This window comes from Vigna unguiculata, chromosome 9 (assembly GCF_004118075.2).
Source record: "Vigna unguiculata cultivar IT97K-499-35 chromosome 9, ASM411807v1, whole genome shotgun sequence".
Classification (NCBI taxonomy): Eukaryota; Viridiplantae; Streptophyta; class Magnoliopsida; order Fabales; family Fabaceae; genus Vigna; species Vigna unguiculata.
This window is the reverse complement of record NC_040287.1, coordinates 37,511,757-37,526,546: the sequence shown is the minus strand read 5'-3', so window position 1 is coordinate 37,526,546 and position 14,790 is coordinate 37,511,757. Positions and strand designations below refer to the sequence as shown.

The following is a 14,790-nucleotide window of genomic DNA, read 5'->3' as shown; positions in this document are numbered from 1 at the left end:
TTAAAGGTGTTTCTTTGAAGAAAAATAAAGAAATGAGGAGAGAAATAAGTAGAAATAGGTGAGAAATAGTACATTGAGTCCTATCTTAAAAATTATTTATCTCCTCTGTGTCTCTCTCCAAACACACTATTTTAATTCTGTCTTCACCCATCCTCGCTACCAAACCTACTCTAAGAAGATGTTTGGTAGAGATGAGAGAAACATGTAAGATGGAAATAAATAGTTAGAGTGAACATAGACAAGGAAATAAAGTGGAAACTAGATATGTTTGGTTGAAGAGATTAGAGAAGAGTATTAACAGATTAGTGAGTCTTACTATTTTGTTAAATTATTTTTCTCCTCTTTATCTTTTACCAAACACCCTATTTTAATTCTATCTTCATTCTTCCTCTCCCATCCTCACAACCAAAGGGAGAGAGCCTAGGTTTGGGAAAATTTGCGTACAACATATATATGACTGAACTTTAAACATCTGCATAGCTACTTTCACCTAATCTGTTGTTTCTGTTGAGTGTCAGCTCAGTTAGTACTTTTAAACTTTCTGTTCGAACGAGGCATGATTGGCCATGTACTAATTTATCAAAGTTGAGTTGAGACAATGGTTTCCAAAAGTCTCAATTTGAATGAAGTGGATAACAGGGTACTCTGTTTTCTCGAAGACCTTAGTGTGCTATTCTGCTGTGTATTTTGTACTTGTTGACTGTTATGAATATTTATATTGATCACTGAATAAGGTGAGATGCACTCTCTGTATAAAGTGGAACAAGCATACTCTTAAGATCCAAACCATCTATGCATAAATTTCTTTACATGCTTAATTTTGAAGAGTTTTCTTCTACTTCTGACTGATATTTACTTTTATATTGTCATTAAATTATTGAAGTTTGAATAGTCCATAGTCAGTTGAGTAAAAATTTAAGCTATGTCTTGATAAAACGTAAAATCAAGATGAACGAAAACATGCAATGCATTTCATGTTCTCCTAAATTATATTGACTGAGTGTAACCAGTAGCGGTAGGCCATGGTTACTAATATGAAATGTTTTCATTCTTGCGTGTTTCTTGCTACGCTAATTCAAATATTAAGTATTCATACAAAAAACAGTTGTCTGTGGTCACATACTCTGTTATATGTTGAATTTGAGACTGCGCATTTCAATGCAACTGATTTAATGTCTGGTTCTTGGGCATCTGTATTGTATTAATTTCCTCATTTATTTTGTCATTCCATTTTTGTTGATTTTGGCAAACATAACTGATGTTTGAAGCGATCACCACTGAAATGATATCTAAGCGATGTTGAATAATTACATTCATTATTCTCCATTCATTTCAATGCAACTGATGTGATAAAGATTAGTTCTTTTTTCTGGACTTATCTCGCTCAACTAAGAATGACCTATCCCGATTATGGAGGATGAAGTTGTTTAAGCAAGAGAAGCTTGTTCAAACGATATATGCATGTAAGAATTTGTATACTTGAGTTCAATTATAATTATTGATGATGATAATAATATACAAAATGCTATAGTTAATTTATATATTTTGAGATATATGATTAATGTATGATATTTTTATTATTACCATATGGATAGTCCCTTATGGGTATATGATCCATGATGAATTGACTTTTATATATATATATATATATATATATATATATATATATATATAATATGTTATATCAATGATATATGACTTCTTATGAGTGGGTGTGATGCATTATGAATATATCTGATTTGAGATACTTAAGATGACATCAAACCTTAAAAGAGTGTATAAAACATGTTAGACATTAGTGTAAAGAAAATATATTAATTATAGTAAACATTCGCTTAAGTTTGCATTTTGATATTGAAAGTTTAATATAAATTTATGAAGTTTTAAGAGTAAATATTAAGAATGTTAAAATTTGTAAATATATATATATATATATATATATATATATATATATATATATATATATATATAATTTGAGGTTTTATGGATTACTTATCACATGCAAAAGTTGTGTCATTAAATACTAGACAAACTTGTTTGAATAGATTGGTTATCTAGTAATTGGAAGTGCTTAATACTCTCTTATTTTCCTTTTAAATGTTATTTAAGTCTTTCTTTTAAAAATCAAGAAACATAATAAAATTTCCAATAAATAATAAATATAGAGAGAATAAACGGGAATAAAAGGTAAAAATATAAATGACACAAAAGTAACAAATGTTATCTAAATTTAGAACCTAGAAAATGATAATTTACACTATGCATCTTTTGGTCTAGTATGCATGGGAACACGTCCTGATCCAGAGACCACTTGGTCCAAGGAAACACTTAGACCTGAGGACCTCTCACTAAGAACCAGAAGCAATTTTGACCACATTAAGTAACTAAACCTGATTAACCCACTAATCAAACCAATTAAAGGTGATTGGCTTCAATTAAACCCAAACAAAGGAAAAAGGGTATAAATAGCCAACTCCGAAGTAATGTAAGTGAGATTTTCATGGACATTTATTGTTCTAATTTGAGCATCAAAATGCCTTATACTGATACCCAACCAAGAAGACTAGAAGGCAAACAACGAGCTAACATAACATTCAAAAGAATGCATAGAAACTAAAAATTGACATAAATACACGACTTTACATGAACAATAGTTAAATAAAAATAAAATTCTTTAAAAGTATGAAATTTATAAAGAAAGAGAAAGGATACTGTAAATAAATAAGCAAAATTGAAATATATAAAGAGATTTAAGTTCCACTTGATAATATATAAAAGAATAAAAAAAAGAGATACAAGCAGATTGTAAAAGAAAAAAAATGACCGATAATATTGGTAGTTTAGTTTTACAGGAATAAGAGTAAAGGAAGAAGTAACAAAATGTTATGAAAGCTTAAAATTCTGATTAATCATATAATCGCATTCATCTTTATTGTTTAGAATGTAAATTAAAAATGCTGGGTTTTGTTATTTTTCTGCACATTTTTACATCATTTCATGGGTACGTATCAATAAAATCTGTACACTTTCTTTCATTTCTCATTCTATCCCACCGACTTGTCCTTTTCATCAACTTTCATTTGGAAGATACAAAAGCGAAAAAGATATTCATCTTTCCGTACAAATCTCTCTCCCTGACTGCTTCAGATTTTTTTTTTTGTTCACATAGTGAATGAGTGAATGGTTGAAAATGAAAAATTCTTTATAGTCGGACATAGACATCATCAAACATTGTAAACATGAATCTTAGATATCAATTCCCAATAAGACTTTTTATGGTTCTAAATATAAATCTTAGATATCAATTCCTAATAAGACTTATGGTTGGGTTTACACTGAGCTTTCATATTGAACTTATTTATTACATAAATATAAAATATTGTTATTATCGTATTGTCAAAGACCATGATTAAAAAAATTAAAAATGAAGTATCATTAAAAAAATATAAAGCTACACCTTTTAGACATGAAAAAATAGAGTAAAAATAGATAAAAATTGTTGAACTAATATAAAGCTACATCCTTTTAGACATGAAAAAATGGAGTAAAAGTAGATAAAAATTATTAAACTAATTCGACTCGTCACATATTCGAGCTGAATTAGATATAGAAATTAAATTTTTTTTTATCATAAACAAAAATGGATTGTACTTACTTAATCCGCAAATTGGATTTGATTTACTTAACTTGCAACCTATTTATTTTTAGAAAAAAATCTATTTTTAATCTTTGAACCGTAAAATCATAATTTCATTATAATTTTGAAATCATACAAATTTTAATGTCCAAAAAATGTCAACATTATTTCCATCCTACAAATTTTAATATTCGAGAATGATTAAAAAACTACTTTTTATTTTTATATGAATTAACGTGTCAACCCGCTTAATCAGACATCCATGGGTTGAACCTTTTACTCACTATTTTTAATCCAACTAAGTAATGAACCTACCCATTTGAGAAACCCTATCTTTCATTAGAGTTTCTAATTCTAATAAAAACATTATATTTGTTAATTCTTTTATCAATCTTTCACACTTTCAATGAGAAAAAAAAAAACTATTTCTTCTACCTGTTTAGTAAATTAGTAATCCCTTGTCTCAAGCAATTATTATTAGTATTATTATTTTTTAAATTCAGTTGAGAAGATCCCAAAAACTTCTTTTATTAGGTGAAAACTGAAGATACCTATAAAGCTTAGTTCCTCTATTCCTAAACATCAGGTTTTGAAAAGTTGCAAAACTCCTTACTTGCAATACACGTTGAATTATAATGAAAGAAAGAGAACAGCTTTTTTGCCTACACTTTACTTTTCCTTTAAATTCTTTAGTGCTTCTTAAATGAACTGGAAAAAAAAAAAAACAACGTAAGAGAAGATATTGCACCAGCAGCTTAACATAGAAGTTTCAGTCTATCAAGCCATTGGCTTGGATTATTGTATTAGAGGGATGAAAATATTGGCTATGTACAAAAGAGCAATAAAAATAAGTAAAATACCAACTGCATTTTGTACAGAAGTGATGAAGAAAAAAATGAACAGAAGGAGGGGGTACAAAGAAATAAGTCTCCCTCGTCTGGCCTAACATTGCAATTGATTGAATCATTGAGATGGGGATGAATTTGAAGGTACCACAGATGCTTTGCAAATAGGGCACCAGTTCTTCAGCCGAAGCCATTGCTGTATGCAAACCACATGATACATGTGCTCGCAATGCAAACTCCCCAATTCATCCGCAACCACATATTCCTCCTACAAATCAAGTCAATTAAGTGCATATCAGTTTCAGAGGCTACGGCTGGTCCAGAATTCCTTTTTGCAATGAATGGACACGTGTGTATTAAATGATTATATAAACCTTACACCAAAAGAAAAATACTAGTTTCAATTGGACAGAATGTGGCAGACCCTTTTGCCAACCAACATTTAATTTAGCTCTGCTGGAATCAAATATCAATTTTATGATATTGTCAATGAAATCCCGCAGGAGATGCAGGTAGATCATAAATCCATCATGGAGAAAAGCTTAGAGTCATGATGATGCTTAATGGCACACTCTCTGCCATGAAAGGTGCAAAAAGACTCCATTTAACTAGTGAAAAGTACCTGGCAGATGCTGCATTTGGTGTCATCCTTGGCTTCCTTGCAACTGTTGACTGCATTTCCAGAGGGTGAAGACTGGAAGAAACTTTTCTTTAGACATTCTGACAGCGCTTCCTCTGTTAGAGCTGTGCTCACAGAACCCATCCTCTCTTCCAGAGCCAGAAGTTGCTGTCATTTCCAGAGAATTTTGGGAGGTGAGAATGATTAGAAAATAAAATATAGACAAAATCCGCATGCAATAACAAAGAGAAAATCCCTTCTCAAAGCCATCTCCGGCAATTCAGTTAAATTCAAATCACTCCCTCACAAGTTGAAGTAACGTACTACCAATGAACAGCATTTAAGATACGTTATAATACTCTATGTTGCTTAAATAACATGTATTTTGAAGCATATTTTCATTCAAATCTGTAGTAATCACAGAACTATCAAGCCACAGTAGATATCATCAGAAAAAAGAGGAAACAAGCTAACAAATATAGCAAGCCGTATTGTAGCAACTTATGACATTAACGAACCTCATATGACATGTTATCGATGTCCAATCGCATGTCTCTATGCGGATCGTAGAAGTTAAGCCCAGTAAGGAACAAGTTGGATTCCAGTAAACGAATTTGCTGCAAAGACGCCAAATGAATGAATCAAATAACTGGTACATTTTGTCAAATGATTTTTTTAGTCAGGATTTACCTCATGTGTTAGCTCAACATCTTGTTCAATCCTCTCAAGTGCCAACAATACCTAAATAAATTATGAAGAATTAATTTTATAAACTTAAACCAAAGCTCATGATAAAATAAAATGTAATATTCATGTTAGTAGTGAAAATTACCTCAGCAATACTATCCACGTTGTAACGCCGTCGAAAGCTATCCAGATTCATTATAGAATGAGTGAGCCCATATTCTGAAGGAGAGCCAGGCATAACACCATATAACTCCTCACTGCCAGTACCTGGTCTACTGTGAGAGCTAGGACAACTTAAGGAACTATCTACAGAAGTACGATGTGATACACCAGAAGCATTACGACCACCAGAATGAGGCAAAGAAGGTACCATGACAGGGGAGTGATTGGGTGACACGGGATTGGCATTTGCTTGGCTGGAAAGCCTTCCCCTGGCATGACCACTAATTGATTTTCGAGTTCTAACTGGTGCCATGTTGCTGTCTGACCTGTCCCTGTGAGGAGGAGTATTCCTAGATATTCTTGAATCAGAAATGGATATGCCATTTCTGGAACCAGAATTCCGTCCTTCTAATGAAGACCCGCTCATTTTCTTCCCTCTAGCAGACGAACTACCTTCCCCTTCACAATTCCTCTTTTTTATCATCTCCTTCCTTCTGTTAAGGGTTGAATCTGAAGGTGAACAGCCGGCAGGGAGGACATCAGAAATAGAGTTGCATTTGAGATTCCTCAATCCATACCTACTGCTACCTGCACGCATCACTGGACCAGTGGTTTTAATTTCCTGACCACTAATTCCAGACTTTGGATGAAAATTCCTCCGAGATCTTGAATTGGATACCACACTTGAGCTTCCTACTTCCATCATGACACTACCAGACACTGTCTTTTCCATTTCAGCTTGAAGACCTCTCTGACTTTTTTCAGGGGAAGGGGCGACTTTTGAAACCTCTGACTCATCCAATACACTACTAGTTTCAGATGAATCTGTCTCTAACTGAGATGATGGTTTTTTCCGGGGTTTTATAAGCGGTTTTCCAGGGCTACTAGTCTTGGGAAAAGTTCTAGAGGAGCTTCCAACTGCTTCCTTTCCAGCAGAAGAAGATTGAATAGAAGGTTTCAAGGATTTTCCTTTTTCAGAAGAACCAATTTGAGCACCTTTAGAAGTGTTGACTCTGCTACTGCAAGTAAGGCGGCTGCACACCTGACCATTTCGATCTTTAGCATTAGCAGTGTCTCTAAACACATGGCCCGCCCCCTTTCTAGGGACTACCATCCCATCAATGGCTCTTTTACCAGAATATTCATCCATCAATGGCATACTCCCTTCAAATCTGCAACAAGTTATCGTAGTGTATTAGATCATAAAAAGTTCCAACAAGCTACACGATTGTCAAAACCTTAATCTATATTGTATAAGACTATAATTTTTCAAGTATGTTGATAGCAATCACTTATGTGCCGAACTCAATTCAAGCAACAACATATAGACTGGGCAAGAGACTACATACACCCTTGGTCTATAAATTTGGGTTCAGATACCATCAAGGAATAGGCCAATTTCCTAACTAATATCTACAAAACCGTTACAAACTAGTCTTATATACCATACCATTTAAGTGAAAGGGAGAAAAATAAATATTTTCAGCAATTTATAAGATAAAACAGGGGTCTCATAAGACAATGATTGTCAACATGATCGTGGTGTGTTAAGGAGCTAAAAGCAGCCAATCTCAGTGACCACTCAGAAAGCTCTGACTAGAAAATTCAATCAATGTGAAACATTGTTACAATACTAAAGCTATTCTCACGCCAAATTCATCCTTTATTTCTCAGAATATTATCGTAGACTCAGCAGAATCAATTTATTAAATCATGCATGTTCAATCAAATACATGCTCAGGGAATTTGAACTGTACCGAAGCAAGTGAATTGAATAACATGTCAAAAAGTTAAGAAATAACAGGTAATATCGAAAAGTATTGCATTTATAAAAAAAATACGAAATGCTAACAGGGATAAAACAAATATGCAGAAAATAAGTTTAACAGGATAAACATATAAAATCTAATCGCATATGGTTAGAGTTCCAAGAAATACATTAAAATAAAGGCTCTCCAACTCCAACAGAGTTTTTTTTTTCTAACTTTCCCGTGAACCAACAGGGTCCGAACCTATCATCTAAGCGTGATGATTCTCCTCTAACTTCTGAACATTACAAAAAACCTGAAGCAGTAACCTTCATCCAGACCAATTCAAAAACGAAGTGAAACAGAAAATAGCAAACCAATACACGATGAGATGACGACGCACCCCAGCCGTCACGAACCATGACCGGTCAAAAAGCAAAGCAACATTTTTTACGAGGAATCACATAACCCCAAATCCTCAAAAACATCCTATTCTAAATAACCAGAAAACTCAAAAACGAACATGATTTTAAGAGTGAAAGAACGAACGAGAAACGAAGAAAACGAAGAAGAAGAAAAAGAGTAAACGGGGGGCGTGAAGGGCTGATTCCTCAAAAAGTGGAAGGACGCTTCGTTTTGAAAGGACGAAGGTTTGCATCAAATATTCTCCACACAATCACAAAGACTCCGTCTCCGCTATTTCAGCGCTGAAAAGAAGCTCAACACTAACCACACCATTGACCATACTCACTCCAATCCCAATCCCAATCCCAATCCAAAAAACCCAAACCCAATCATTTCACCTAAATACTATAATAAAAATCCCACCTCCACCTATTCCCCCACACCACCAAACATCACCATTCATTAATTCCAAATTTTCACCACCAAAATTAAAATTCATTCATAAACCAAATATCGTTTATTATTAATATCTATAAACAAAAATATACACATGGCCATGGACCAACGCCATAAAACTGATACACACAAACAAATTTGAATCATCCATTTTTTCAATTAAGATTGATTGAAAAACAATAAATAAACCAGAATTGCTTGAGCAGAGGCAAAAACTTTGAATTCTGTCACTACCTCGTTTTGTTGCGGTTTGAAAGGTGGAAGGAACAGAGAAGGGAGAATAGAAAAGAGAGAAAGAGAAGAGGTTTGATACAGAGAGAAAGAGAGAAGCAATGTTCAGTATTCTAATCCAATGAAGCTGTTTTAATAATAAGTTTATTTATTTATTTATTTATTTATATTATTTTATGGTTAGGGAGCGGAACCTGAGAGGGGAAAAAACCGAAAAGGGTCGTTGTGGCGCCGTCCTAGTTGAAGAGCGAGAGGAAGAGATCTGGAGCGTTGATTTGGAGCGTGAAAAATGGAGGGCGTGGATTGAATGTTGTGTCACACTCAAAGAACCTCTGTGGGAGTAACCAATGTGAGGTTCATTTTGTGGGCGCAAGAAAGGAATGGAAAGTTAATTTACACATGACAGATATAATTATATATTTTTATTTCAATGATTTTTAAACATGCTTTTTATTAGAAAAAAATTTCATAAATAATAATGTCAAGTGATCATGTTTTTATATGAAAGGTATATTATGAGGATGACAAGCATACATTTAAGTGGAAAATAATTATTTTGAATGATAAAATCTTTCTTTTAAATATTCGAAGTAAGTCAAAATTATTGATACAAAACATATAATTTTATACATTAAAAAATAATATAAATGTGAATATTTCGTACCTCTTTTGGAAAATAAAGAATACTGTCATAATAATTTTTATAAAGGAAATAATATCACCAGTTAATGAGTAATAATAGACTTGGATAAATAAATTTAATTTAATTAAATCAAACAAAACATCTTTCTTCTTTCTCTCTGTGGCACATTCCAGAAAGAGCAAGTGAAAAAAATCTTTAACCTTTTTTCTTTTGGTGAATTTCTCATATAGTACTAGAGATTATCTTTTATTCTGAAAAAATAATATAAAATTACCCAATCTTCTATACTGTTGGTTTTCTTTTATATTTTCAATAAATTTTTTATTTAAATAGTATCTCTCGTGCTCAGAGATGTTTAGTGTACTCTCGATAAAAAAGAATAAATTTAAAAACTATTTATTTCAATAAAAAATGTATATTATCAATTATCAGTATATCACTTTTTAATGGATAAAATTATGTGAATTAACTCTAAAAAATCAGAAAGAAATTTAAAAAGGTAAAAAAATAAGATTACCGCATTTAAAAATAAATAAATAAATAATTATATTTTTCATTTATAAATTAAATATAACTTAAAATTTTAAGTTGTATTACTTTTTTAAAATCATATGATGCAAATGTCACATTAACATATTATACTATATTTAAATTAATTAAAAATAATTGAATTAAATGCAAATATTTGCAAATAGGATAGTTGACATCGACTTAAATTTAGTAGAATTAATATTACGCGTCATATGTTTATTTTAAGCAATTGTTTTTGTTTATTCTCTATCTTAAAGTAATTTTTCATTTATATTTATTTTCTCATTACAATCAAATTTAAAGTCAATTATATTTTTAATAAAAAAATATTTTAAAATTAGAAATTATAATTATTACGTATTTAAAAAATAAATTTAAAACATTTATTATTTATACTAATTCAATTAAATAAAAATATAATTATTAAAATCTTGTATCTAATGTTTTGTAAAAAAGAAATTACAAAATAAATAATTTATTATATGAATCGTGGTCCAGTTCGTAAATCTGTTCACCAAAAATTATGCGAATATATCAAAAAAATTAACTCATATTTTTGATACGAGATAAATTGACCTAACTTTTTCTTGAGACCAAATCCAAGAGGAACCAACCCGCATTACCATTCTTATTTACAAATACTTAATTGGTAAATAATGAAATAATTTTTAAACTATTTCTGAACAAAGTTTAAAATGATAATATTTAAGATGAATAGAAATATAAAAATAAGATACCAAATGTCTTTAGATGGAGTTCAAATTAAAATTAATTTATAAATATTATTTTATTAGCTTATTGAAACACGTGACAGGTATTAAAATTTAAAAATAAATAATATCTCATGTATGTATCTCTAAGAATGTTAATAAATTTGATAACAAAACACGAAATTTTTTCTGGGTTCAAAATGCTTGATTTAGAAAAATACGTAACTTGTAAAAAAGAAAGTATACAAAATGTTCTCATTTAAAATACATGTGTGTGGATGCATAATGGTGGCGGATTAGGCAAGTAAAATGAAATTGGGTAAATTTAATCTTTAAAAAATTGAAAATCTGATTTAACATATCAACGAGAAAAAAAAACTAGCCTTTGAATTTTTTATAAATAAATTAGTCCTTATAATTATATGATAAAATAGTTTAATTAAATCAGTGCTTATAATTGATTTTTTTTATAATAAATCAGTTCTATAATAAAAAAAATAGTTTAATTATTATTTGTTAATTAAATCAATAGTTTATTTATGTTATTTGTCGAACCTTTAATTAAACTTGATTAATTAAAAAGGCTATTTTAGTTATATTGTTTTGTTCCTTATAATTACATGTTATAGTTATATTTATTTTAGAAATTTGTATACAATTTTATCATCTTAAACCTACAAATTTTTATATTAGTGTGTTATATGTCACTAATATTAAACTTAGTATTATGTCATCTGTTTTACGTTTGTCAACGAGAAGTTCACGTAAAAAAAATATATCGTAGTCGCAATTTAAAACGATTTATGTCGGTTATCTTTATGTTTCACGAAAAATTGTTCATTTACGTTGGATTCTATAATGTTTTATGAAATGTGATATATATGCTTTACATCGATGTTTGATGTAAACATTTTTTAAATATCAGAACAAGGTTTTTTGTCATTGTAACAAAAAGTTGTTAAAATTTGGTCGTTATATTAAAATTTTCCTATCTTTAAAAATCTACTATTTAATTTTCTTCGTGTGGTTTAACTTTTCTTTTTTAAGTTTTCCCTTTTTATTATCTAATCATTATTTCACTCTACCAAAATCATTCATGCACTATGCTAAACTCAATTAAGCTTATAAATATTTATTTCAATATATTTTCTTTTCACAGATTTTTTGCATCAACCTTAGTATCGTCCAACATAATAATTTATTTTTACGTTGAACGTGTAGAAACGTCTGACATGTAGACCAATAATTTTTTCCCTCTTAGTTTTGCAAATTCTAATTTTTAACCTATTTGAAACATTTTATTTTATATGTTTGCAACAAAAATGAAATGATCATCTATAAGTGAGACTCTTAATCCAACGGTGCTTGATGCACTTTATTACTGATTGGATTTGTCTCAAAGGAATATGTATTGTATGTCTCATCGGTCTATCGGTCAGGGTCAGTCTTCAGGCCCATCGGATGAGGCCGGGAAAGCTCGTATATAAAACGTAACCATCGGTCGAACGATCTGATGAATGAACTACATAGGACCATCGGTCCATCGGTTCTGCAAATAAATCATATCGCATCACCAGAAACCATCGGTCGAACGGTCTGACGAATGAACTACATAGGACCATCGGTCCATCGGTTCTGCAAATAAATCACATCGCATCACCAGAAACCATCGGTCGAACGGTCTGATGAATGAACTATATAGGATCATCGGTCCATCGGTTCTACGAATAAATCACATCGCATCGTGAGCAACCATCGATTGAACGGCCTGACGAATGAACTATATAGGACCATCGGTCCATCGGTAACAGTCAAACGAGTGACATTCTGGTCCGCAATGGAACATCGGTGGATCGGCCCCACACGAACAACACCTTAACCTAATAAAGGACAGTCAGTGGACCAACCATCAGGTCGATCGGTCGATAAGACTCTTTAGATTCACGTAGTTCTTTATATGCATCCATCGATCGATCAGCCATACACGAATTATTCACTTGTTCAAAACAGGATATAACTAGTCCAGTCAGGCAGCCATCGGTCGCACAGCCAAACAACCAGTCAATCGGATTAATTAACGTTAAGCGAGTCAGTAATCTAGATTAGAGGATCATTGGGCCGCGATTAAGAAACCCTAATCAGGCCCACACCGAAAACTATAAATAGGGCCCAAAGGTAGGTTGGTGGGGATCTTTAATTCGCATTTATTACAGCAGATACACTGATACTCCGATCGGTTCCTTACTGACTTAAGCATCGAAGCTTTTTAGACAGGTACCCCGATCGTCAGCCCAGCCGATCGAGCAAAGGAGTGAATTTCTTGGAGAAGAAGTTATCGCAATACTAAGAAGAGGAGTAAGATCAGAGGAGTTCTTTAGTAGGCTCTAGGTTCCTATACCCAAAACATAATAGTAGTTGAAGTCAACAAAAATTGTAACAGGCATTGAAAAGTACATTAATTAAATGTCCATAAATTGTTTTGTAAAAGTTTTCAAGTTATATCCCCACTTAACCACTACAAATACCAAATGGGACCATGCTCTAAGCACTCTCACTTATCATATTGCAACCTAATTATTATTATTAATCACTCACCTGGTCAACTACGTCTACCTACCCCGTTTTTCAGATATACATATTTCCAAACGCCACCCATAATTCCAATATACATAAATACACATATATATATATATATTAAATAATAAATTATATTATATATTAAGATAAAAAAAAGAGAAAGAAAAGTTATCGGATGAAAGAAAAAACAGATGACGGTATTTGACTGGGTGCATGTAAGCCAAGTGTGAGACGGAGAGGGAATGGCGCGTGCCTCCACCACTCTCATTTCCTCTGCTGATGTAACTTTTTTTCGTTTTTTGTTTGGCACCAAATACATACATAAACTTAACCTCATCTATCTGGCTACATACCAGTGGGGTAGGCACTGCCCAATTTGGACCACTCACTCACTCACTCCATTTATAATAATGGACAAATTGTCTTCCTCCACTATGCTTACCCTTAGCCACCACATACTTATTGGAGTTATTGGTCTGCTGAGACACCCTCAACCCTTCCCAACCCAAAACTTCTCTTCTGTTTAGAAATTTAAGGTATGTTAAAATTTAGGGTAAATATGCTTTTTAGTCCCTGAATTTTGATTCAAAATTGAAAGTTATTTTTGTCTAAAATTTTAATATATTTTGGTCTCTAAACTTAAAAAATAAATAAAAATAGTTTTTTTAAACTAATTATTTTAACTCAATCATGTTAATATTGGAGCTGTTTACACCGTTTAACACATTTCCGGTTTAATATTTTCTAGAAAATGCATTCGACACCTTAAAAGAAGTTATTGTAATTGGATTAAAATGACTATATTCATTTATTTGTAAAGTTTAAGAATCAAAATGTATCAAAGTTTCGGACATAGACAAATTTCAATTTTGAATCAAAATTCAGGGACTAAAAACATACTTAATCCTACAATTTATCATAAGATAACTAATATATAAATAAAAATATACCGTTAAGTTATTATTTACTTTAAAACAATTACTATATTATTATGATTTTATTCTTAAAAAATATTTCAAATAATAAAAAAAATAGTATTTAAATTATTTTAGACCTCAATTTCTTTCCTATCGAAATGAAATCCTATATAAATTTGTTTATAATTTGGTACGGTATTTTCTTCCTTCAGAAAAACCTCACATCTTCACCAACAAAACTATTTCTTCATCAAAGGCAACACCTTTCAAGGTGCTGTGTTGGTGGGTTCCTCCGATTCTTCCTACCCATTAATGTATAATCAAGATTTTTCCACATTTTTAGCTACAACATGAAGTGCCAAATGGAGTTCCATGTCACAGACAACCTATGAACCAACCAATACTAAAATAAAAAGGAAAAAAACGTATTTGGCGGTTTTTTAAAATTGCGAGGCCATGCTATTTTCTAACCCAATGACAATAAAAATGGAGCAAACCACATGTCTCTCTCTAACTATAAATTTTAATCCTCAGTTGCGTATCACTATTTTCTAATAAATGTGAATGCAAATATATAAGTAGACAGTGACCTTTCTCAATTCTCACATCACAGTGTTCATTA

At 31.5% G+C, this 14,790-nt stretch overlaps 1 protein-coding gene across 1 annotated transcript; it reads right to left on the bottom strand.

The window, feature by feature from the left end:
* Window positions 1-4,392: 4,392 nt before the first annotated feature.
* Window positions 4,393-8,975, bottom strand: LOC114164094 (E3 ubiquitin-protein ligase MBR2-like). The gene is made up of 6 exons (XM_028048608.1): window positions 8,794-8,975; window positions 5,934-7,122; window positions 5,792-5,842; window positions 5,620-5,718; window positions 5,105-5,269; window positions 4,393-4,750 (listed from the first exon to the last, which is right to left on the bottom strand). Exons 2-6 carry the CDS (start codon window positions 7,107-7,109, stop codon window positions 4,601-4,603), a joined length of 1,641 nt encoding a protein of 546 aa, XP_027904409.1. The 5' UTR covers window positions 7,110-7,122; window positions 8,794-8,975; the 3' UTR covers window positions 4,393-4,600.
* Window positions 8,976-14,790: the final 5,815 nt, after the last annotated feature.

Coding starts and splice junctions, on each gene's coding strand:
- LOC114164094 (XM_028048608.1), bottom strand. CDS start 7,109: ATGCCATTGATGGATGAATATTCTGGTAAAAGAGCCATTGATGGGATG. Junction 5,270..5,619: donor TCGATAACATGTCATATGAG/GTTCGTTAATGT, acceptor TGGAAATGACAG/CAACTTCTGGCTCTGGAAGA. Junction 4,751..5,104: donor CCAAATGCAGCATCTGCCAG/GTACTTTTCACT, acceptor CTTGATTTGTAG/GAGGAATATGTGGTTGCGGA.